Source organism: Oncorhynchus keta, chromosome 25 (assembly GCF_023373465.1).
Source record: "Oncorhynchus keta strain PuntledgeMale-10-30-2019 chromosome 25, Oket_V2, whole genome shotgun sequence".
Taxonomy (NCBI): Eukaryota; Metazoa; Chordata; class Actinopteri; order Salmoniformes; family Salmonidae; genus Oncorhynchus; species Oncorhynchus keta.
The window spans coordinates 36,540,247-36,566,844 of NC_068445.1; the positions used below are offsets into that span (position 1 = coordinate 36,540,247).

Consider the following 26,598-nt stretch of genomic DNA (forward strand, 5'->3'; position numbering starts at 1 on the left):
ATTTTAGTTTGCAAACAAAGGAAACACTAAAGAAAGAGAGCAGGCAAGCACAAGAAGCTAAGAAATAAAGGAAGGAAGAAAGAAAAAACAGAAGTAACTGCAGAGTTGGTGACCATTGGAAATATTTTCTTTATCACAACCAAATGTCAATGACATGTTTAGAATGTAAACAGGATTACTCAGATCAGCCCTGCTAAATGGCCTTCACATAATGCTAATTGAAAAGGCTGTTTAATTACCTTTTGCCTAAAGTGGGAAAATTAAGGTAAACACAGTACTTTGACAAAGGATGAATATCATACATTTAATTTTTATTAAAATATCGTCCTCAACCTTCTTTTACAATGAAGTAAACTCGACTTAGTTGGATTGCCATGACAACAGCCAAAATGCAATGATCTAATTATTCATTTCTTGATCTTTAAAATGCAATGAGAGAGAGAGAGAGAGAGAGAAAATTATATTATCTTGGCAAAGGAGAGACGCTCACCAACAGGGATGTAATCAAATTTGTGCACAACATTTGAGAGAAATAAGCATTTTGTGAGTGTGGAACATTTCTGGGATCTTTAATTTCAGCTCATGGGATCAACACTTAACATGTTGCATTTAGATTTTTGTTCAGTGTAGTTCTTGACTTGATTTCTCAGATTTCTCTCGTGAAAGTTTTGAATTGGCGTGGTGGGCTCACAAAACAAACAAAACTAAATGGAATTCAAGTAATTAAACAGATGTCGGTCAATAAGTTGTTTAATAACCCCCCAAAATTGGAAAGGTTGGTTAATCGCTCCAAACTAGCTATTCAAGATCCGCTATTCAAGATTCTCCCATTTGAGAATCCTGCTATTTATTCCAGATCTGATGACATGGGGATAAGAAAGACAATATGCACAAACAGGGGTTCCTCTACATTGATAGTTACTGTACATTTAGCCATATATAACTCTGGTTACATGGTTAAATGAAGATGTCCCACTTAGGCCATTTATCATATCATTTTTTCTCTACCAGTAACGGTCTGATTAAGTGGTGGCTCTCCCACAGGCACCAATGAATTAGCAGAAAAGAAGGAGCGCGTTGTATGTCTCACTTCCTTTTCCGTCTCTGGTAATGGTTGGCCAAGGACTGCAAGCAAAGCAACCCAACCTCTTGATTCACTTAGAATCATGACTACTTTCCTCACTCAGTTACCACTGGAAATATGTACCATATATGAAGTTATTTCAAAGCTATCAGACAGCACCCCAATACCTCAGTATTTGGTCTAAGCGAATAAATAGGAAGGCAGCCAGAGATATGTGCCATAGATTCCCCCCCCCCTTGATAATATTGTATACCATTTAGAAGATGCAGAGCCCTCTAGATTATACGCATTGGTTTTTGTGTGTAATTGTTAAATATTAGCTATGAATGTATACAGAAGATACACATGCATAGGCACTCCCACTGGATGACATTTCAAACATTGCATTGGCTTTTGTCCACATTTGAATGCAGTTCCTGTTGGAAATCAGACCACAAAATAGGGAGAAAGCACTGCTTCTCTTGACAACCAGGCGGAGAGACAGAGAAACAAATGCATTTTGATGGACTGTCAAGGAAATCTGGTTCATAGTTCTTCACTGCACCCATTTCTGTATTTTCTCTCTCTCTCTCTCTCTCTCTCTCTCTCTCTCTCTCTCTCTCTCTCTCTCTCTCTCTCTCTCTCTCTCTCTCTCTCTCTCTCTCTCTCTCTCTCATACACACCAAAACAGGGTAGACCAGCTCAGACTGACAACATTTCAGCCTTGTACAGTATATGTTGAAATGCATTTGATTCAGTTGGTTGGGAATGGAACTTAGACTGAATCTCCAATCAAAGCATTGTGACCTTGTTCACCATAAGTAGTCCTGCAAATATAAAACTTTAGCAAAAGGGTTTGATTCTAACATTAAATAGCTAACAGTATATTTATGTACCAATATTGTCATCTTGCTCATGCATCAACAAAGAGGCTGGTATAATACTAGGTACACATTATTATGCATAATGAAATCTGAATGTAATTCATTTCGGAATAAACAAAAAAACGCATCTCAAAATTCTAAAAAAACTAAATATTTCAAACCTTGCTACAGACTAAGTGCAGAGCCTGACTGACCGTGATGAAGCTGAACTGGTATATAAAAAGAACAAACATTTTTTACAGTACAAAACTTGGCACAGTATTCTCGATCAGCTGTAGTGTCTGTCACTCGTTTCCCCGCCCCCCTGCGGCGTACGGCCCATCCGATTGGTCCACATCAGAAAGCTCCAGAACCCCACTTACGGTTCTACGAGCAGAACACCCTGACAGAGAGGAGGAGAAGGAAGAGAGAGAGAGACAGACAGAGGCGTTACTCATCCAGCTCACTCTGTAACAAGGCCTTTGATCACATACATTATTATTTCGATTTTTAATGAGGCATTGTGCAAACCAGACTTATTTCTTAATTCATATGACAAACGCATAAAAATACGCTATTATCTTAAGGCGCTATCCGCAGTTCAAACAACAACAAAATGCCACCCTCCACTGTTTCGTTCAAAAGCTGAGGGATGGGGCTAGAGAAATGTAACCACTTTTAAATTCCTAGACAGAGCTATGGATGCAAGGACTGCCCATCCATGATATAAAAATTATGGTTTGAACCATGTTTTGAGGCTAAACAGTGTGTGCTTACAATTACATTGTTTACAGACGATGGAGTAAAACAAGCTTGTATTTTAGGCTCTGATGGGATACGACAGTAGAACTAAGCTCGAGGCATTTTTAAGTTATATTCTACAAGTATCAATGGGTGTATTTCATTAATTTAATAGTACAAAAAATGGATGTACCAATGAAAGATTGCCCCTTTACGAAACAATGGAATGGAATGATAAATATACGGAGTGAACGGAAAACACAACAGAGCCACTTGTATACACTGTGATCTGGTTGGTTGAGTTGGATCTGGTTTCTATGGTTACCCATTCTGCATTTTGAAAACAGTCATAAACCAGACCAGAGACTGCATCTCCAGTGTATCTACAGCCTGCAGGTCCCTCCCACCAGTATGGCAGAGTATGTAAAAACAGCAGAGATGTCCCGGGGACAGTTGGTGGTTGTGAAAGAACAACAGGGGAACACAGTGAAAGCTGCAGGGGTAAACTAAAGACTCACTCGTCAGAGTCCTTTTTGCTTTCCTCAATGTAGGCGATGGATTCCGAACGCAGCCGGTTGGTGACCTCGTACGTTCGCAGCGTGACACCGAAAATGTCCTCGTGATAACGGTTTTCGTCCTGCGAGGAGAGAAGATAAGGTGTGTGTGTAATAAAATGGCCACAGGATAACGCCATAGAAGAAGTGAGGTTAGATGAGTACAGGAAGATCAAATAGATACAGTGGGATCAGTGGGGACAGAGAGGAAAGACAGATACAGTGGGATCAGTGGGGACAGAGAGGAAAGACAGATACAGTGGGATCAGTGGGGACAGAGAGGAAAGACAGATACAGTGGGATCGGTGGGGACAGAGAGGAAAGACAGATACAGTGGGATCAGTGGGGACAGAGAGGAAAGACAGATACAGTGGGATCAGTGGGGACAGAGAGGAAAGACAGATACAGTGGGATCAGTGGGGACAGAGAGGAAAGACAGATACAGTGGGATCAGTGGGGACAGAGAGGAAAGACAGATACAGTGGGATCAGTGGGGACAGAGAGGAAAGACAGATACAGTGGGATCGGTGGGGACAGAGAGGAAAGACAGATACAGTGGGATCAGTGGGGACAGAGAGGAAAGACAGATACAGTGGGATCAGTGGGGACAGAGGGGGAAGACAGATACAGTGGGATCAGTGGGGACAGAGAGGAAAGACAGATACAGTGGGATCGGTGGGGACCGAGAGGAAAGACAGATACAGTGGGATCAGTGGGGACAGAGAGGAAAGAAGACAGTGGGATCAGTGGGGACAGAGAGGAAAGACAGATACAGGGATCAGTGGGGACAGAGAGGAAAGACAGATACAGTGGGATCAGTGGGGACAGAGAGGAAAGACAGATACAGTGGGATCAGTGGGGACAGAGAGGAAAGACAGATACAGTGGGATCGGTGGGGACAGAGAGGAAAGACAGATACAGTGGGATCAGTGGGGACAGAGAGGAAAGACAGATACAGTGGGATCGGTGGGGACAGAGAGGAAAGACAGATACAGTGGGATCAGTGGGGACAGAGAGGAAAGACAGATACAGTGGGATCAGTGGGGACAGAGAGGAAAGACAGATACAGTGGGATCAGTGGGGACAGAGGGGGAAGACAGATACAGTGGGATCAGTGGGGATCAGAGGGGACAGATACAGTGGGATCAGTGGGGACAGAAGAAAGACAGATACAGTGGGATCAGTGGGGACAGAGAGGAAAGACAGATACAGTGGGATCAGTGGGGACAGAGGGGAAAGACAGATACAGTGGGATCAGTGGGGACAGAGAGGAAAGACAGATACAGTGGGATCAGTGGGGACAGAGAGGGACAGTGGGATCAGTGGGGACAGAGAGGAAAGACAGATACAGTGGGATCAGTGGGGACAGAGAGGAAAGACAGATACAGTGGGATCAGTGGGGACAGAGGGGGAAGGATACAGTGGGATCAGTGGGGACAGAGAGGAAAGACAGATACAGTGGGATCAGTGGGGACAGAGAGGAAAGACAGATACAGTGGGATCAGTGGGGACAGAGAGGAAAGATGGATACAGTGGGATCAGTGGGGACAGAGAGGAAAGACAGATACAGTGGGATCAGTGGGGACAGAGAGGAAAGATGGATACAGTGGGATCGGTGGGGACAGAGAGGAAAAAGACAGTGGGATCAGTGGGGACAGAGAGGAAAGACAGATACAGTGGGATCAGTGGGGACAGAGAGGAAAGACAGATACAGTGGGATCAGTGGGGGACAGAGGAAAAGACAGGGGACAGAGAGGAAAGACAGATACAGTGGGATCAGTGGGGACAGAGAGGAAAGACAGATACAGTGGGATCAGTGGGGACAGAGAGGAAAGACAGATACAGTGGGATCAGTGGGGACAGAGAGGAGAGACAGATACAGTGGGATCAGTGGGGACAGAGAGGAAAGACAGATACAGTGGGATCAGTGGGGACAGAGAGGAAAGACAGATACAGTGGGATCAGTGGGGACAGAGAGGAAAGATGGATACAGTGGGATCAGTGGGGACAGAGAGGAAAGACAGATACAGTGGGATCAGTGGGGACAGAGAGGAAAGATGGATACAGTGGGATCAGTGGGGACAGAGAGGAAAGACAGATACAGTGGGATCAGTGGGGACAGAGAGGAAAGACAGATACAGTGGGATCAGTGGGGACAGAGAGGAAAGACAGATACAGTGGGATCGGTGGGGACAGAGAGGAAAGACAGATACAGTGGGATCAGTGGGGACAGAGGGGGAAGACAGATACAGTGGGATCAGTGGGGACAGAGAGGAAAGACAGATACAGTGGGATCGGTGGGGACAGAGGGGGAAGACGGATACAGTGGGATCAGTGGGGACAGAGAGGAAAGACAGATACAGTGGGATCAGTGGGGACAGAGAGGAAAGACAGATACAGTGGGATCAGTGGGGACAGAGAGGAAAGACAGATACAGTGGGATCAGTGGGGACAGAGAGGAAAGACAGATACAGTGGGATCAGTGGGGACAGAGAGGAAAGACAGATACAGTGGGATCAGTGGGGACAGAGAGGAAAGACAGATACAGTGGGATCAGTGGGGACAGAGAGGAAAGACAGATACAGTGGGATCAGTGGGGACAGAGAGGAAAGACAGATACAGTGGGATCAGTGGGGACAGAGAGGAAAGACAGATACAGTGGGATCAGTGGGGACAGAGAGGAAAGACAGATACAGTGGGATCAGTGGGGACAGGAAAGAGAGGATGGGGAAGAGTGGGGGGACAGAGAGGAAAGACAGATACAGATACAGTGGGATCAGTGGGGACAGAGAGGAAAGACAGATACAGTGGGATCAGTGGGGACAGAGAGGAAAGACAGATACAGTGGGATCAGTGGGGACAGAGAGGAAAGACAGATACAGTGGGATCAGTGGGGACAGAGAGGAAAGACAGATACAGTGGGATCAGTGGGGACAGAGGGGGAAGACAGATACAGTGGGATCAGTGGGGACAGAGGGGGAAGACGGATACAGTGGGATCGGTAGGGACAGAGGGGGAAGACGGATACAGTGCAGTGCAATGTACAGTACGGTCCAGCATTGTCTTGAAACATGTTTTCAATAGCCAGAGCTTGGATAAAACCGTTTCTTAGTTGATCATTATCATTTAAAAATGAGTTAAGTCAATAGTGATCCAGCCATTCTGCTCATGTGGATCTTCGATTCCAGTCTTTCATGTACAGTATTGATAGTCTGTACAGTTGGTTGTCTGGTGGTCTTTACCCATTTTGCTTATTCAAATCTTTGAAACGTGCGTTTCGGGTAACTCTTTCTTTGAGTCGGTAATGTAACAACCTTTTTTGAATCCCACCAAACAAATCCTGAACGTGTCTGAATGTGTCTGTCATATTCTGAAAACCGTCCATAAGAAGGTGTAATCTGCCAATATCCAAATCACATGACTTACATTTACTCTGTACTTTATGTTTCAGTCAGTCACTCGTTCAGTCAGTCGTTCAGTCAGTCAGCTAGATTAGTTAGTTAGTTAGTTTAGTGTTCAGGATAGCGAAACCTATTGTCATACTCTGAGTTTGCTGATGTAGAACCCAGCGTCCTCCAGCGTCATGTTTCCCTGCAGTTTGATGATCTGCTGGACGGTCTTGAGGACGTCCCCGGCCATACCAACGTCCCCACACACGTAGATGTGTCCTCCCTCTTCCTTCAGGCACTGGTACACAGTCTCGGACAGCTGCTCACAAAGCACATCCTGCACATATGTCTGTGTCAGAGAGCGACAGGAGAAAGAGGGATTTAATCAATCAGATGGAGAGAACTACAGGGTCAAAGAGAGTGGAAGGCAACAAACAGATTGTAGAGAGAACTACAGGGCCAAAGAGAGTGGAAGGCAACAAACAGATTGTAGAGAGAACTACAGGGTCAAAGAGAGTGGAAGGCAACAAACAGATTGTAGAGAGAACTACAGGGTCAAAGAGAGTGGAAGGCAACAAACACATTGTAGAGAGAACTACAGGGTCAAAGAGAGTGGAAGGCAACAAACACATTGTAGAGAGAACTACAGGGTCAAAGAGAGTGGAAGGCAACAAACACATTGTAGAGAGAACTACAGGGTCAAAGAGAGTGGAAGGCAACAAACAGATTGTAGAGAGAACTACAGGGTCAAAGAGAGTGGAAGGCAACAAACACATTGTAGAGAGAACTACAGGGTCAAAGAGAGTGGAAGGCAACAAACAGATTGTAGAGAGAACTACAGGGCCAAAGAGAGTGGAAGGCAACAAACACATTGTAGAGAGAACTACAGGGTCAAAGAGAGTGGAAGGCAACAAACACATTGTAGAGAGAACTACAGGGTCAAAGAGGGTGGAAGGCAACAAACACATTGTAGAGAGAACTACAGGGTCAAAGAGAGTGGAAGGCAACAAACAGATTGTAGAGAGAACTACAGGGTCAAAGAGAGTGGAAGGCAACAAACACATTGTAGAGAGAACTACAGGGTCAAAGAGAGTGGAAGGCAACAAACACATTGTAGAGAGAACTACAGGGTCAAAGAGAGTGGAAGGCAACAAACAGATTGTAGAGAGAACTACAGGGTCAAAGAGAGTGGAAGGCAACAAACAGATTGTAGAGAGAACTACAGGGCCAAAGAGAGTGGAAGGCAACAAACACATTGTAGAGAGAACTACAGGGTCAAAGAGAGTGGAAGGCAACAAACAGATTGTAGAGAGAACTACAGGGCCAAAAAGAGTGGAAGGCAACAAACACATTGTAGAGAGAACTACAGGGTCAAAGAGAGTGGAAGGCAACAAACAGATTGTAGAGAGAACTACAGGGTCAAAGAGAGTGGAAGGCAACAAACACATTGTAGAGAGAACTACAGCGTCAAAGAGAGTGGAAGGCAACAAACACATTGTAGAGAGAACTACAGGGCCAAAGAGAGTGGAAGGCAACAAACAGATTGTAGAGAGAACTACAGGGTCAAAGAGAGTGGAAGGCAACAAACAGATTGTAGAGAGAACTACAGGGTCAAAGAGGGTGGAAGGCAACAAACACATTGTAGAGAGAACTACAGGGTCAAAGAGAGTGGAAGGCAACAAACACATTGTAGAGAGAACTACAGGGTCAAAGAGAGTGGAAGGCAACAAACACATTGTAGAGAGAACTACAGGGTCAAAGAGGGTGGAAGGCAACAAACACATTGTAGAGAGAACTACAGGGTCAAAGAGAGTGGAAGGCAACAAACACATTGTAGAGAGAACTACAGGGTCAAAGAGAGTGGAAGGCAACAAACACATTGTAGAGAGAACTACAGGGTCAAAGAGAGTGGAAGGCAACAAACACATTGTAGAGAGAACTACAGGGTCAAAGAGAGTGGAAGGCAACAAACACATTGTAGAGAGAACTACAGGGTCAAAGAGAGTGGAAGGCAACAAACACATTGTAGAGAGAACTACAGGGTCAAAGAGAGTGGAAGGCAACAAACAGATTGTAGAGAGAACTACAGGGTCAAAGAGAGTGGAAGGCAACAAACACATTGTAGAGAGAACTACAGGGTCAAAGAGAGTGGAAGGCAACAAACACATTGTAGAGAGAACTACAGGGTCAAAGAGAGTGGAAGGCAACAAACAGATTGTAGAGAGAACTACAGGGTCAAAGAGAGTGGCAACAAACAGATTGGCAACAAACAGATTGTAGAGAGAACTACAGGGTCAAAAAAAGAGAAGGCAACAAACAGATTGGAAGAACTACAGCAACAAACAGATTGTAGAGAGAACTACAGGGTCAAAGAGAGTGGAAGGCAACAAACACATTGTAGAGAGAACTACAGGGTCAAAGAGAGTGGAAGGCAACAAACAGATTGTAGAGAGAACTACAGGGTCAAAGAGAGTGGAAGGCAACAAACAGATTGTAGAGAGAACTACAGGGTCAAAGAGAGTGGAAGGCAACAAACACATTGTAGAGAGAACTACAGGGTCAAAGAGAGTGGAAGGCAACAAACAGATTGTAGAGAGAACTACAGGGCCAAAAAGAGTGGAAGGCAACAAACACATTGTAGAGAGAACTACAGGGTCAAAGAGAGTGGAAGGCAACAAACAGATTGTAGAGAGAACTACAGGGTCAAAGAGAGTGGAAGGCAACAAACAGATTGTAGAGAGAACTACAGGGTCAAAGAGAGTGGAAGGCAACAAACACATTGTAGAGAGAACTACAGGGTCAAAGAGAGTGGAAGGCAACAAACAGATTGTAGAGAGAACTACAGGGTCAAAGAGAGTGGAAGGCAACAAACAGATTGTAGAGAGAACTACAGGGTCAAAGAGGGTGGAAGGCAACAAACACATTGTAGAGAGAACTACAGCGTCAAAGAGAGTGGAAGGCAACAAACACATTGTAGAGAGAACTACAGGGTCAAAGAGAGTGGAAGGCAACAAACAGATTGTAGAGAGAACTACAGGGTCAAAGAGGGTGGAAGGCAACAAACACATTGTAGAGAGAACTACAGGGCCAAAGAGAGTGGAAGGCAACAAACACATTGTAGAGAGAACTACAGGGTCAAAGAGAGTGGAAGGCAACAAACACATTGTAGAGAGAACTACAGGGCCAAAGAGAGTGGAAGGCAACAAACACATTGTAGAGAGAACTACAGGGTCAAAGAGAGTGGAAGGCAACAAACACATTGTAGAGAGAACTACAGGGTCAAAGAGAGTGGAAGGCAACAAACACATTGTAGAGAGAACTACAGGGCCAAAGAGAGTGGAAGGCAACAAACACATTGTAGAGAGAACTACAGGGTCAAAGAGAGTGGAAGGCAACAAACACATTGTAGAGAGAACTACAGGTCAAAGAGAGTGGAAGGCAACAAACACATTGTAGAGAGAACTACAGGGCCAAAGAGAGTGGAAGGCAACAAACACATTGTAGAGAGAACTACAGCGTCAAAGAGAGTGGAAGGCAACAAACACATTGTAGAGAGAACTACAGGGTCAAAGAGAGTGGAAGGCAACAAACAGATTGTAGAGAGAACTACAGGGTCAAAGAGGGTGGAAGGCAACAAACACATTGTAGAGAGAACTACAGCGTCAAAGAGAGTGGAAGGCAACAAACACATTGTAGAGAGAACTACAGGGTCAAAGAGAGTGGAAGGCAACAAACAGATTGTAGAGAGAACTACAGGGTCAAAGAGGGTGGAAGGCAACAAACACATTGTAGAGAGAACTACAGGGCCAAAGAGAGTGGAAGGCAACAAACACATTGTAGAGAGAACTACAGGGTCAAAGAGAGTGGAAGGCAACAAACACATTGTAGAGAGAACTACAGGGCCAAAGAGAGTGGAAGGCAACAAACACATTGTAGAGAGAACTACAGGGTCAAAGAGAGTGGAAGGCAACAAACACATTGTAGAGAGAACTACAGGGTCAAAGAGAGTGGAAGGCAACAAACACATTGTAGAGAGAACTACAGGGTCAAAGAGAGTGGAAGGCAACAAACACATTGTAGAGAGAACTACAGGGCCAAAGAGAGTGGAAGGCAACAAACACATTGTAGAGAGAACTACAGGGCCAAAGAGAGTGGAAGGCAACAAACAGATTGTAGAGAGAACTACAGGGTCAAAGAGAGTGGAAGGCAACAAACAGATTGTAGAGAGAACTACAGGGCCAAAGAGAGTGGAAGGCAACAAACACATTGTAGAGAGAACTACAGGGTCAAAGAGAGTGGAAGGCAACAAACAGATTGTAGAGAGAACTACAGGGCCAAAGAGAGTGGAATGCAACAAACACATTGTAGAGAGAACTACAGCGTCAAAGAGAGTGGAAGGCAACAAACACATTGTAGAGAGAACTACAGGGCCAAAGAGAGTGGAAGGCAACAAACACATTGTAGAGAGAACTACAGCGTCAAAGAGAGTGGAAGGCAACAAACACATTGTAGAGAGAACTACAGGGTCAAAGAGAGTGGAAGGCAACAAACAGATTGTAGAGAGAACTACAGGGTCAAAGAGAGTGGAAGGCAACAAACACATTGTAGAGAGAACTACAGGGTCAAAGAGAGTGGAAGGCAACAAACACATTGTAGAGAGAACTACAGGGTCAAAGAGAGTGGAAGGCAACAAACAGATTGTAGCGATGGAGCATCGGGTTTGTTTAGAATCCTACATACATGGTGGCGTGTGTGAGGACAGTATTTTACAACCGGAAGAACGTAACAGTGGGAGTCAAGCACAGGAGGCTGGTGGCACCTGAATTGGGGAGAACAGGCTCATGGTAATGACTGGAGCGGAATGGGTGGAATGATATCAAATACATCAACCACATGGTTTCCAGGTGTTTTATTCCATTTCATCTACTCCGTTCCCAGACCTCATTATGAGCCCCTCAGCAGCCTCATGTGGCGTCATGCGAAAAGACAAACACAGAGATAGAGATATCCATACGTTTTATTTAGAAATCCACTTTCTAATCTCCCACATGGCCTCTGTCTATGTTGCTGTGTCTTTACGGCCAACGACACATTGTCACGTTTAAACTCAAAATGGGACTAAGGTTAACAGTACCTTAGGTCTGCCAGGCTCTCTGGAGTAGGCTGTGTACAGCTCTTTGAACACGTCCATGTTCTTAGCCTGGATTGTCTCCTCCTTGTAGATGTGGTCTATCTGGGACTGACGACATCCAAACACCAGGATCATAGGGCAGGATTTGATCCCTACGGAAGCAAACACCACATTACTTCACTTTTCACTGAACTATACATGTTTTAGAGTCATCTAAAGACTACAGTGTTTATTTATGAAGTTCTGTCTGTAATGTTGAATAAGCACAAGTGATACTGGCTGCACAGTGAGTGGTTAATTTTACATTTTTATTAAAAGTCATTATCGAATAATTCCCACATGCAAGAATTAGGATCAAGTGTGTGAATGCTTTTCCTTTTTTGTACACAAACCCTTGTGTTCATAGTCAAATAGTTTCTGTTCCCAGAAGCTTCTGAAGGGGGCGATCCCAGTGCCTGGACCGACTAGGATACACGGAGCTCTGTGGTCCTTTGGCAATCGGAACGTAGGCGCACTAGAATCAGACATTTGATCAAGACATTTTTAATTAAGAGCACTAGATTCAAAGCATCTTTTTCATCAGAAATTACAATTGAAGGCATACCATAAAACATTTAAAATAATAAATGTACCAAATGATTGTAGATCATTTCTAATAACTAGAATCAACTAGAATCAAAACATTTTTCTTTATCTTAAAATGTCTTGATTCGTAGCCTTTATGTTGCATTCTACAATCATTTGGTACATTTATTATTTTAATGTTTTATGGTATGCCTTCAATTGTAATTTCTGATTAACAAAAATGCTTGGATTCTAGCTTGGATCAGAAATTAAAATGTAACAGAAGAAACAACCATTTTAGTCAATGATTGTAGAGTACACCATATTTGAGTCAATGTTGGATATGAATCATATGGTATAATCATGTGCAGTGTTGTGACCTGCACTGACATAGAGCTGAGTCAGCACATATGAATACACACCATATAACAATCAATGTTTATGTTTGTTATAGTCCAAACCACCACTTACAATCATAGAAAATGACATGTATTCATTCCATAAGAGTAAAGCAATCATGCAACAACAACACACAAACACAAAACGAAGTACAATGTTATACCCTCTGACAAAACAGGGGACCATTTCTTCTGCCTCTATTCTGTTGAGCCATGATGAACATACTCCATGGTGGATCGGGCCCTCTCCATCTGAAATGAGACAATTACCCATCATCCACTTGACCGGCATACCTCCTCCTCTCCAAACTAACACTGAAGTAGAGGACACATAATGCAGTTCCCAGGGCTAAGGGCATTTGTCTCCAGATTAGAGAAATTACTGTAATTTAACCATCATCCTCAGCTTCACACACCTTACATCATATTGCGCGCACATACAAATTCATCTCTGAGAAATCATAACCTTTACCATATGTAGGGGAAATAACCTTAGATTAGTGTCTAGGGGTAACATTACACTTGTAAACACCTCGTAACCTAGCGACAGCCCTTACCTCTAGTGTTGTAGAGCCTCATGCCATAACCACGCTGAAAAGACTAGGAACATGTAAAACTGACTAGATCAGTGTCTATGAGGGAACTTCATCCTGCTCCCGTAAACCCAACACAGCCTAGTGCCCAGCCCTTACCCCTGGTTTTGTATGACACTACGGCTACGGTGAGGTGAATCTCCCCTGGGTGGACGTCTGGTGAGGAGCTGATAGAATAGTATCTGGGCTGGAGCAGGGGTAGCTGGGTTAACAGCAGGGTAGAGGGCATTTGGATGGAGGGAAACTCATCCAACACCTCCACCATGGTTGGGTTGTTATACCACTTCCACTTCTCATACTCCTGCAAGCCCTGAGAGGAGAGGAGTAGGAAAGGAGAGGAGAGAGGTGGAGAGGAGAGAGATGGAGCAGAGGAGTGGAAAAGGAGAGAGGTGGAGGAGAAGAGTAGGAAAGGAGAGGAGAGAGGTGGAGGAGAGGAGTAGGAGAGGAGAAAGATGGAGGAGAGGAGTAGGAGAGGAGAAAGATGGAGGAGAGGAGGAGAGGAGAAAGATGGAGGAGAGGAGTAGAAAAGGAGAGGAGAGTAGAGAGGTGGAGGAGAGGAGTAGGAGAGGAGAAAGATGGAGGAGAGGAGTAGAAAAGGAGAGGAGAGTAGAGAGGTGGAGGAGAGGAGTTGGAGAAGAGGAGTTGGAGAGGAGAGTAGGAAAGGAGAGGAGGAGAGGAGTAGAAAAGGAGAGGAGAGTAGAGACGTGGAGGAGAGGAGTTGGAGAAGAGGAGTTGGAGAGGAGAGTAGGAAAGGAGAGGAGGAGAGGAGTGGAAAAGGAGAGGAGAGTAGAGAGGTGGAGGAGAGGAGAGGAGTAGAAAAGGAGAGTAGAGAGGTGGAGGAGAGGAGTTGGAGAAGAAGAGTTGGAGAGGAGAGTAGGAAAGGAGAGGAGGAGAGGAGTAGAAAAGGAGAGGAGAGTAGAGAGGTGGAGGAGAGGAGTTGGAGAAGAGGAGTTGGAGAGGAGAGTAGGAAAGGAGAGGAGGAGAGGAGTGGAAAAGGAGAGGAGAGTAGAGAGGTGGAGGAGAGGAGTAGAAAAGGAGAGGAGAGTAGAGAGGTTGAGGAGAGGAGTTGGAGAGGAGAGTAGGAAAGGAGAGGAGAGAAGTAGGAAAGGAAAGGAGAGAGGTGAAGAAGAGGTATGTTAATGTAATATGCATTCAATATATAAGGAGCCATGCTAAAGAAAATGTATTGCTTCAGAGAAAATGAGTTATTATGAATGTTTCTCCAACTCCACACACCTGGTGGAGAAGATAAGAGGTGAGACACATATTTAAGTCAGACAACTCACAACAATCTCCTGATGTGATGATGACATTATGTATGATTGACTTTTGACATATTTTGGGCTTTCCGGCTTCAGTCATTATCTAAACTTCAAATCAAATTAAATGTTATTTGTCACATGCGCCAAATAGAAAAGGTGTAGTAGACCTTACAGTGAAATGCTTACTGACAAGCCCTTAACCAACAATGCAGCTTTTTAAATATATATATATATATATTTTTTTTTCACCTTTATTTAACCAGGTAGGCAAGTTGAGAACAAGTTCTCATTTACAATTGCGACCTGGCCAAGATAAAGCAAAGCAGTTCGACAGATACAACGACACAGAGTTACACATGGAGTAAAACAAACATACAGTCAATAATACAGTATAAACAAGTCTATATACAATGTGAGCAAATGAGGTGAGAAGGGAGGTAAAGGCAAAAAAGGCCATGGTGGCAAAGTAAATACAATATAGCAAGTAAAACACTGGAATGGTAGTTTTGCAATGGAAGAATGTGCAAAGTAGAAATAAAAATGCTTGAAGAACAGCCGGAGCCTGAGTACCTTGTGTAAGCCACAGACACGGGAAGTCACGCAGGTCAACTGGGACAAGGAAAAATAGCAAGGATAGCGGGTAGCTGAAGATCCCACTGTGGCTTGATGTCTGTTTTTTATTTCAATGTTTCTCTTTTTTCCCTCTTTGTTTTTTTTAGAGTGAGTTGAACCACAAAGAGTGAGGCACTCACTCACCTGGCCTGAACAACATAATGTTTTAAGACATTCACCAAAATTGACGTTTTTGAACTGTGGGAGTCTCTGTATGGGGAGAAAATGTGTCTGAGGGTTACCGGGCGCAGGGCTTAAATTATATGGCGTCTGTGAAAGCTAAAACTTGTCTACTCTAAGGTTATTTTCAACAAGCGCAAAGTGCTTCAAAATGGTTTTCAATCATGTAGAGGAAGGCATTCATGTCTTTTTGTGGTAAACATATTGAATACACGGGTCAATTGTGCCTTGAGCACAGGGTGCCTCCGTTTTGCGATAAAGTGGAAATTCCCAGCTACTGTGTTGACAAGAAGAACACATTCAACAGGGAGACATTCAAAAGGTTTGCATTTTGGGGTTGAATAATTCGCATAACAATAAAGCAAGACGTAAAAACCAAGATGATGCTTTTATTTCCACCTTCCCAACAAGTATTTGTACCTCTGTTTACTGTGCTCACTGTCTGTGAACAAAGGCATAAAACGCTTGAAGGATCTAATGAATACTAATCAAATTAATTACCTTAGCAGTCCTTTGTGGCTCAGTTCGTTAAAGTATAGTGCTGGTAACACCAGAGTCATGGGTTGGTTAAAGTATTGTGATGGTAACACCAGAGTCATGGGTTGGTTAAAGTATAGTGTTGGTAACAACAGAGTCATGGGTTGGTTAAAGTATAGTGCTGGTAACACCAGAGTCATGGGTTGGTTAAAGTATAGTGCTGGTAACACCAGAGTCATGGGTTGGTTAAAGTATAGTGCTGGTAACACCAGAGTCATGGGTTGGTTAAAGTATAGTGTTGGTAACAACAGAGTCATGGGTTGGTTAAAGTATAGTGCTGGCAACACCAGAGTCATGGGTTGGTTAAAGTATAGTGCTGGTAACACCAGAGTAATGGGTTGGTTAAAGTATAGTGTTGGTAACACTAGAGTCATGGGTTGGTTAAAGCATAGTGCTGGTAACACCAGAGTCATGGGTTGGTTAAAGCATAGTGCTGGTAACACCAGAGTCATGGGTTGGTTAAAGCATAGTGCTGGTAACACCAGAGTCATGGGTTGGTTAAAGCATAGTCTTGGTAACACCAGAGTCGAGTCATGGGTTGGTTAAAGCATAGTGTTGGTAACACCAGAGTCGAGTCATGGGTTGGTTAAAGCATAGTGATGGTAACACCAGAGTCATGGGTTGGTTAAAGCATAGTGTTGGTAACACCAGAGTCATGGTTTGGTAACACCAGAGTCATGGGTTGGTTAAAGCATAGTGCTGGTAACACCAGAGTCATGGGTTGGTTAAAGCATAGTGATGGTAACACCAGAGTCATGGGTTGGTTAAAGCATAGTGTTGGTAACACCAGAGTCATGGGTTGGTTAAAGCATAGTGTTGGTAACACCAGAGTCATGGGTTGGTTAAAGCATAGTGATGGTAACACCAGAGTCATGGGTTGGTTAAAGCATAGTGTTGGTAACACCAGAGTCATGGGTTGGTAACACCAGAGTCATGGGTTGGTTAAAGCATAGTGCTGGTAACACCAGAGTCATGGGTTGGTTAAAGCATAGTGCTGGTAACACCAGAGTCATGGGTTGGTTAAAGCATAGTGATGGTAACACCAGAGTCATGGGTTGGTTAAAGCATAGTGTTGGTAACACCAGAGTCATGGGTTGGTTAAAGCATAGTGTTGGTAACAACAGAGTCATGGGTTGGTTAAAGTATAGTGCTGATAACACCAGAGTCATGGGTTGGTTAAAGTATAGTGCTGGTAACACCAGAGTCATGGGTTGGTTAAAGTATAGTGTTGGTAACAACAGAGTCATGGGTTGGTTAAAGTATAGTGCTGGTAACGTCTGCTAAATGACTTAAATGTAATGTAAATGGTAACACCAGAGTAATGGGTTGGTTAAAGTATAGTGTTGGTAACACTAGAGTCATGGGTTGGTTAAAGCATAGTGCTAGTAACACCAGAGTCATGGGTTGGTTAAAGCATAGTGATGGTAACACCAGAGTCATGGGTTGGTTAAAGGATAGTGTTGGTAACACTAGAGTCATGGGTTGGTTAAAGCATAGTGCTAGTAACACCAGAGTCATGGGTTGGTTAAAGCATAGTCTTGGTAACACCAGAGTCGAGTCATGGGTTGGTTAAAGCATGGTGTTGGTAACACCAGAGTCGAGTCATGGGTTGGTTAAAGCATAGTGTTGGTAACACCAGAGTCATGGGTTGGTTAAAGCATAGTGATGGTAACACCAGAGTCATGGGTTGGTTAAAGCATAGTGTTGGTAACACCAGAGTCATGGTTTGGTAACACCAGAGTCATGGGTTGGTTAAAGCATAGTGCTGGTAACACCAGAGTCATGGGTTGGTTAAAGCATAGTGCTGGTAACACCAGAGTCATGGGTTGGTTAAAGCATAGTGATGGTAACACCAGAGTCATGGGTTGGTTAAAGCATAGTGTTGGTAACACCAGAGTCATGGGTTGGTTAAAGCATAGTGATGGTAACACCAGAGTCATAGGTTGGTTAAAGCATAGTGATGGTAACACCAGAGTCATGGGTTGGTTAAAGCATAGTGTTGGTAACACCAGAGTCATGGGTTGGTAACACCAGAGTCATGGGTTGGTTAAAGCATAGTGCTGGTAACACCAGAGTCATGGGTTGGTTAAAGCATAGTGATGGTAACACCAGAGTCATGGGTTGGTTAAAGCATAGTGTTGGTAACACCAGAGTCATGGGTTGGTTAAAGCATAGTGCTGGTAACACCAGAGTCATGGGTTGGTTAAAATAGTGTTGGTAACACCAGAGTCATGGGTTGGTTAAAGCATAGTGCTAGTAACACCAGAGTCATGGGTTGGTTAAAGCATAGTGCTAGTAACACCAGAGTCATGGGTTGGTTAAAGCATAGTGATGGTAACACCAGAGTCATGGGTTGGTAACACCAGAGTCATGGGTTGGTTAAAGTATAGTGTTGGTAACACCAGAGTCATGGGTTGGTTAAAGCATAGTGCTAGTAACACCAGAGTCATGGGTTGGTTAAAGCATAGTGCTAGTAACACCAGAGTCATGGGTTGGTTAAAGCATAGTGATGGTAACACCAGAGTCATGGGTTGGTTAAAGCATAGTGTTGGTAACACCAGAGTCATAGGTTGGTTAAAGCATAGTGATGGTAACACCAGAGTCATGGGTTGGTTAAAGCATAGTGTTGGTAACACCAGAGTCATGGGTTGGTAACACCAGAGTCATGGGTTGGTTAAAGCATAGTGCTGGTAACACCAGAGTCATGGGTTGGTTAAAGCATAGTGATGGTAACACCAGAGTCATGGGTTGGTTAAAGCATAGTGTTGGTAACACCAGAGTCATGGGTTGGTAACACCAGAGTCATGGGTTGGTTAAAGTATAGTGTTGGTAACACCAGAGTCATGGGTTGGTTAAAGCATAGTGCTAGTAACACCAGAGTCATGGGTTGGTTAACGCATAGTGCTAGTAACACCAGAGTCATGGGTTGGTTAAAGCACAGTGCTACCAATACCAAAGTTGTGGGTTCAATTCCCACTGGGGTCACACATAGTGAAATGCACTCACTGTACAGTAAGTCACTTTGAGTTAAAAGTGTCTGCTACTTCAAATATAAACATGTTGTGTTATTCTATCCTGTGCATTATTAAACATAAAATCACAATGGACCTACAAAAATGCAATGTACCAGGGTCTTCCTAGCACTGAATTTCTTCAGATAAAAATGAACTGTCTAATTTGACCAGTTTCCCACAGCAGGGAAATCTACACACAATCTACTCCATAATGACAAAACAATAACTGTTTTTTCAAAACTATTCAGACCCTTTACTCAATACTTTGTTGAAGCACCTTAGGCAGCAATTACAGCCTCAAGTCTTCTTGGGTGTGGCGCTACAAGCTTGGCACCCATGTATTTAGGGAGTTTCTCCCATTCTTCCCTGCAGATACTCTCAAGCTCTGTCAGGTTGGATGGGGAGCATTTCTGCACATCTATTTTCTGGTCTCTCCAGAGATGTTCAAGTCCGGGCTCTGGCTGGGTCACTCAAGGACATTCAGAGACATTGGATTGATCTCTTGTTGAAAGGTTAACCTTCGTCCCAGTCTGAGATCCTGAGCGCTCTGGAGCAGGTTGTCATCATGGATCTCTCTGTACTTCACTCCGTTCATCTTTCCCTCGATCCTGACTAGTCTCCCAGTCCCTGCCACTGAAAAACATCCCCACAGTATGAATCTGCCACCACCATGGTTCACTGTAGGGATGGTGCTATGTTTCCTCCAGACGTTACGCTTGGCATTCAGGCCAAAGAGTTCAATCTTGTTTTCATCAGACCAGAGAATCTTGTTTCTCATGGTCTGAGAGTCTTTAGGGGCCTTTTAGCAAACTCCAAGTGGGCTGTCATGTGCCTTTTACTGAGGAGTGGCTTCCATCTGGCCACTCTACCATAAAAGCCTGATTGGTGGAGTGCTGCAGATATGGGTGTCCATCTGGAAAGTTTCCACTTTATTCTTGGGGACCTTCAATGCTGCAGACATTTTTTGGTACCCTTTCCCATATCTGTGCCTCGACGTAATCCTGTCTCAGAGCTCTACAGACAATTCCTTCAACCTCATGGCTTGGTTTTTTGCTCTGACATGCACTATCAACTGTGGGATCTTACAAATAAATGCCTCATGAGCTCAGTTCAACTGTCTAACCACATCAGAACCCAAAATATAAGCTTGTTTACTCCAATGTTTGTAACAATGTAAACGTAAATAAACACAGTATAGCTTCAAATCATTGGGCTCTATTCAATCCGTATAACGGATATTCCTTATAACGGATATTCAGCTTTCCAGTGTGAAAGGTAATGTCCAATAGGAAATGAGGAAAATACCTTAACATTTCTAACTTCAGCAATACAGCTTGAATATAGGCCATGGTTAACACTATGATTTTGATATCATAGATAGTCAGTCCTCGCATCCATACCCGTCTCTATGAAGTTGAGAGTGGTTACATTTCTTCAGGCCCTCTCTCAGCTTTTTACCAAAACAGAGGCAGGGTGGCCGCTTTGTTATTGTTTTAATTAAGGATTCTAGCTTTAATTTACATTTTTGTAGGTGTTGATACATTTTTCTTTAGGGCCAATCAAGTCAAGTCTGACATTTTAAACTGGGAATTACAAACAGGAGTATCATTCACACCAAAAATCTGAGGGGGCACAAAGTATGTGAGGATGGCTTGGGGTGGTGTGGAGGAGGGCTATGCCTCCTGTCCATAAATTGGAGAATTTTGAATTTTTCAAATACCTGAAACACCTTATTCCTGCAATCTAAAGCCATAATCATTATGCTTAATTCTATGTAAAAAAATAAATAATATATATATATATCTAAAGTAATTTTTTCGGCATATTAAAGCATACCTCTTGAGCTGTCTGTATGCTCCTGACTGATGGTTATTTTTTAAAGGAACTAAATATGCTTCTCTGCATCTCTGCTAAAATCTGGGTAAAATATTGAAAGGAATGTGAGTCTTATTCAGTACATTTAGTTATTGCTTGCTTTTCTATATTCTAACGTTGCCAGCAGACATTCCAGCTAAGATAATTAGACAAGCTAGCTACTCTTGCTAGCTAGTTATAAGGTTAGGAGATTGGGAACCTATCTGGGCTAAAGCCAAATTCATAAAATTGCTAGGTAGCTTGTAGTATTACAGATTTGTTATTTATTTTTTAAACAGGACAAATATGAGGGGACACATGCCCCTGTGCCCCCCTATGGGCATGATGACTCTGATTACAAACTTTAGGAGCCTTTTAAAGCATTTTCTGCTTTGAACGTTGCAGATTGTAGGAGTACATTGCAAAGGCGACCCCTTGACTCTGGAGGATCGACTGGTGGACCTTTTAACATACTGAGTAACACTCAAGGATATAAGGTACATAGGATCTTCATTTGACCACTCTTTTATTGCTGTGCTTTGTGATTTATATAAATTAATTGAAAACCCACAAAAACCCACGGTTATATTAACAGTATTGCACTTTTCATGTAGTCTACTTTTAGCCAGCTAATAGCCTAACCACCGATCATACAACATTATGGACTAGACATTCAAATCTTGTTGCTGCAGGATTATTTTGCTGTGACAATACGAGTCAAATTAAGATCCTACATCTGTACATACGGTGAAACATACAGACTATATGGTTAGAACCGTTCATTACCTTACTGAGGGTCTCTAGCTTCTTCCTCTGCTTGTCGTTAGTGGCCAGGGAGGCAAACTGCTGTAGCAGGACTGGGCTGGGGGGCGTGGTGATATCAAGGAAGTACTGGAAGGCCTGGTAGATGGTGCAAGGGGGGAACCGAGGTTCCTCCAGCCAGTTACTGATCACACCTTCAGATGGAGAAAACAAGCACAAAAGTACATTTGATGGACACTCTTATCAAGAGCGACATACAGGAGCAATTATGTTTGGTTGAGTGCCTTGCTCAAGGGCATATCAAATGTTGTTGTTTTTCTTCACCTAGTTGGCTCTGGGATTCAAACCAGTGACGTTTCAGTTACTGGCCTAACGCTCTTAACCGCTAGGCTTCCTTCCGCCCCCTTAGAACAAGTTCAGTATTTATTCTTGTGCATCAATAATATAACACCACAATAGCATGATGTATGAGTAGCCTACATGACTTGTGAATGCCAGTGTAAAATGTTAAGCACTGCTTTAAAAAAATTAAGTATTTGAGCATTAAATAGTCAAGTATACTGTACACTGTGCATAATGTAAACCACCATAAATCCTCCTAATAAGACCTGCATATCCAATATCAAACTCTGTTTGTTCTTTATTGTCTAATATTGAATGAAGAGCATGGAGGGCTTCCTAAATACAAGTTATATACATAACATAGAGTTCTACTAACCCAGTGCTGTGTTCCTCTCTTCCAGGAACTCCACCTTAACGATTTGATTGACAGGTGGACCGTCCTCTAGTTTCTCAATGAGGGCCGTAATCAGGTCCTCATGGTTGCCAGGGAAGATGCCCAGATGGTCGCCGGGCTGGTACGCCAGTCTGTCCTCGTTATTTGTGTGGAGTCTAACAAATATGGTGGAGCGACTGCTAGGGGATTCAGAACTGTGGTTACAGTTGGTGGTTACAGTTTGTGGTTACAGTTGTGGTTAGAGTTTGTGACTAGAGTTCGGGGTTAGAGTTTGTGGCTAGAGTTTGGGTTACAGTTTTGGGTTACAGTTTGTGGTTAGAGTTTGGGGTTAGAGTTTGTAGTAATAGTTTGTGGTTAGAGTTTGTGACTAGAGTTTGGGGTTAGAGTTTGTAGTTAGAGTTTGGAATTAGAGTTTGGGGTTAGAGTTTGTAAACAGTGTACAGTTTGTGGCTAGAGTTTGGGGTTAGAGTTTGTTGTTACAGTATGGGGGTAGAGTTTGTAGTTACAGTTTAAGGTTATAGTTTGGGGTTAGAGTTTGTAAATACAGTTTGGGGTTAGAGTTTGGGGTTAGAGTTTTGGGTTAGAGTTTGGGGTTAGAGTTTGTAAACATTGTACAGTTTGTGGTTAGAGTTTGGGGTTAGAGTGTAGTTACAATTTGTGGCTAGAGTTTGGGGTTACAGTTTGGGGTTAGAGTTTGTAGTTACAGTTTAGGGTTAGAGTTTGGGGTTAGAGTTTGTAGTTACAGTTTGGGGTTAGAGTTTGAGGTTAGAGTTTTGGGTTAAAGTTTGTGGCTAGAGTTTGAGGTTAGAGTTTGGGGTTACAGTTTGGGGTTAGAGTTTGGGGTTAGAGTTTGTAGTTACAGTTTAGGGTTAGAGTTTGGGGTTAGAGTTTGTAATTACAGTTTGGGGTTAGAGTTTTGGGTTAGAGTTTGGGGTTAGAGTTTGTAGTTACAGTTTGCAGTTAGAGTTTGTAATTACAGTTTGGGGTTAGAGTTTTGGGTTAGTATTTGGGGTTAGAGTTTGTAGTTACAGTTTGCAGTTAGAGTTTGTAATTACAATTTGGGGTTAGAGTTTGGGGTTAGAGTTTTGGGTTAAAGTTTGTGGCTAGAGTTTGAGGTTAGAGTTTGTGGTTAGAGTTTGTAGTTAGAGATTGGGGTTAGAGTTTGTAATTACAGTTTGGGGTTAGAGTTTGGGGTTAGAGTTTGTAAACATTGTACAGTTTGTGGTTAGAGTTTGGGGTCAGAGTTTGTAGTTACAGTTTGTGGCTAGAGTTTGGGGTTAGAGTTTATCATAACAGTTTGGGGTTACAGTTTAGGGTTAGAGTTTGAGGTTAGAGTTTGTAGTTACAGTTTGGGGCTAGAGTTTGGGGTTCCAGTTTAGGGTTAGAGTTTGAGGTTAGAGTTTGTAGTTACAGTTTGGGGCTAGAGTTTGGGGCTAGAGTTTGGGGCTAGAGTTTGGGGCTAGAGTTTGGGATTAGAGTTCAGGGTTAGAGTTTAGGGTTAGATTTTGGGGTTAGAGTTTTGGGGTTAGAGTTTGTAAACGTTGTACAGTTTGTGGTTAGAGTTTGGGGTCAGAGTTTGTAGTTACAGTTTGTGGCTAGAGTTTGGGGTTAGAGTTTATCATTACAGTTTGGGGTTAGAGTTTGGCGATAGAGTTTTGGGTTACAGTTTGGGGTTACAGTTTAGGGTTAGTGTTTGGGGTTAGAGTTTGTAGTTATAGTTTGTAAACATTGTACAGTTTGTAGTTAGAGTTTGGGTTTAGACTTGGTCGTTACAGTTTGTGGCTAGAGTTTGGGGTTAGTTTGTAGTTACAGTTTGTAAACATTGTACAGTTTGGGATTATAGCATCTCCAATCAAGCGAGGCTAGAGTAAAATCATAAAACATACTTATTGAGCTAGCTATAGAATACCGTGAGAACAAAATCTACCCACTTGGATGTCGAACTCTGGAGGTTTTCACTCTGTATGATCTTGGCTCCATAGACCTTCTTCTTATGGATGCTGTATAATGCTGTTGAAGGACACATTCACAAAAGTTCATCAATGAAAGCTTTTGAGCTATTCTATACTGTACTGTAACATATTCACTTTTATCAGATAAATAGACTCATTTTTCCACACTTTAAATATCATGACACTTGCTTATGAATAATTTGTGAAGTATATAGGCCTTATAAAGGGTTTATAAAGGCTTCATAAGATTATATATTTTTTTAAAGCTATGTTTTGTTTAAAGTGAGACAGAGCTTTGAATGAAACCTTTATACCTTGTGTTAGGGCAGGGGCCTCAGCTGTGTATGTGAGGCGGAACCTGCTCTTCTTCCAGCTACGATCGTTACTGATCAAAGAATCATGTGCCTTCTCGATGTTCACATCACCGATGCAGAACACATCACAGGCAGCCTTGACAAACAGACACAACCACAGGCGTTTATAAGGACAGGTATTCAAAGCTTTGCTTGTTTAACAGCACATTTTAGACCACATTCGGAACTCTATCTTTCACAGCTGAAAGGCTTTTTACAGATGCATTTTGAGCGGTTTATAAAGATGAATAATGCACTAAATGCAGAAATGAACCTCCTGGTCTGCACATAAACATAAGATCATCATCCCCACTGTCAAGGTCTGGCTGCCTGAAGCATTAGCTCAACAAAGAACGCATGAATCAACAGACGCTGTCAGAGTGTGCGGGGTTGTTCCTAATTTACTACTGAACATAACTCTACAGACCATGCAGACACCTGTAGGCACGTCATACATCACACCAGGTGTGCCAGAATTCTCTGACGAAAGTATTGTTCTGTGGAGCCCATTATTAAGACCATTACCGCTATTGATTTGATTTCATTCAGACAACCATGCAAAGGTATTGCTCAAAAGAGCTGTGTGTGCATGCCTGTGTGCACGTGGACGTGTAGGCCTTCATGCGTGTGAGTGAGTGTGTTCCGTGCTGCACAAGGACTCCCCCCAATCACCCCACCTAGAAAACCTTCTTGGTCAAGGACTCCCCCCCAGTCACCCCACCTAGAAAACCTTCTTGGTACAGGACTCCCCCCAGTCACCCCACCTTGAAAACCTTCTTGACCCAGGACTCCCCAGTTACACCTCCTTGAAAACTGTCTTGGCCCAGGACTCCCCAGTCACCCCACCTTGAAAACCTTCTTGGCCCAGTTTCTGAAGGACTCCTCCTGGCCACACAGCTCATCTCCCTCCCCCATGCGTAGGATGCGCTCCCCCCCCAGCTCCTCGAACAGCGTGTCCACAGCGTGGGCAAAAGCACAGAAGTGTGGGTATGCCCTGGAGCCAAGGCCAAACACTGAGAACCTGGAAAAAAAGAGAGAGAGAGAGTGAGAGCGAGAGCGAGAGCGAGAGCGAGAGCGAGAGAGAGAGAGAGAGAGAGAGAAAGAGTGAAAGATTGAAAGATTGCAAGAGAGATGCACACAGGCACACACACACTCAGAGTTTAAATTGATTTGATTCAGACAACCATACAAGGGAATTGCTCAAAAGAGCTTATTTCTTCCTCCCTCTGTCTTCTCAGAACACTATACAGACAGGCAGTATAAAGGGATGAGTTATCACTTCGTCTGATGTTTTCTATGTTATCTTGCACCAGATGGCCCCTGTCTGTGTTAGTAAAAAGGAGACATTTCCACCCCCGTGCAGCCATCAAAACCCAGGTTTAATAAGCAGTCCAAGACGTCTTTGGGTTCTCTTCAGGGCTTTGTCTCCCTGTCGTAGCTTGGCTATCATCTATACTCACAAGTCTGTCGTTTTTTGTTAACCAGTTCAAATCTGTTTCAGCACAATGCGAAAAATATATTTGAATTTAACCATACCAATATTTTTTGACAATCAGATTGCACTTCAACCCACATCGGCCAATTATAAAGTTGGGCTAGCTTACTGTACCTGACGTTGGCGAGGGGTCCGGTGCTCTCGAAGTTGACCCTGGGCTCGGGTTCGTCGCTGGAGGATTTGCGGGTGTCTGAGTAGGACGACACGCTGTTGAAACGGACCTTGTAACTCCTGACAGAGAGGCAGATACAGGGATAGCATGTACACTCAGTATAGAATACTACTTCACTAGTCCATTGCAGAGACAGAAATATTTTCTTCTGCTGTCCTCCCAACGACTTCAGACAAGACACAACGCATCATTTTGGGAGGAGTACAAGACCTGCCGCAGTGCAGAATCTGTGGAGTAATTTTAGGGGTTAAGTATGTTACTCAAGGGCATAAGGACAGGAGATAGTACACTCACTACAAAAAAAACCCATCTCAGTTAAGTGTTGAGTAATGCTGTCCATCTGTATGAGGATGTCTGTGACCTTTACTGTAGC

At 43.3% G+C, this 26,598-nt stretch overlaps 1 protein-coding gene across 1 annotated transcript in view; it reads right to left on the minus strand.

Moving 5' to 3' along the window:
* Positions 1-290: 290 nt before the first annotated feature.
* The window catches only part of LOC118357968 (nitric oxide synthase, brain-like), a 184,878-nt gene continuing 158,570 nt past the window's right edge, over positions 291-26,598 (minus strand). Inside the window, exons 17-29 of the mRNA XM_052479218.1 lie at positions 26,168-26,284; positions 25,405-25,579; positions 24,520-24,655; positions 24,185-24,263; positions 22,236-22,429; positions 21,542-21,711; positions 13,396-13,606; positions 12,868-12,955; positions 12,134-12,255; positions 11,745-11,893; positions 6,765-6,959; positions 3,186-3,304; positions 291-2,329 (exon numbers count right to left, since the gene is read on the minus strand). Of these exons, the coding sequence (XP_052335178.1) occupies positions 2,314-2,329; positions 3,186-3,304; positions 6,765-6,959; positions 11,745-11,893; positions 12,134-12,255; positions 12,868-12,955; positions 13,396-13,606; positions 21,542-21,711; positions 22,236-22,429; positions 24,185-24,263; positions 24,520-24,655; positions 25,405-25,579; positions 26,168-26,284 (1,771 nt within the window). The 3' untranslated portion in view covers positions 291-2,313. The remainder of the gene's footprint in view (positions 2,330-3,185; positions 3,305-6,764; positions 6,960-11,744; positions 11,894-12,133; positions 12,256-12,867; positions 12,956-13,395; positions 13,607-21,541; positions 21,712-22,235; positions 22,430-24,184; positions 24,264-24,519; positions 24,656-25,404; positions 25,580-26,167; positions 26,285-26,598) is intronic.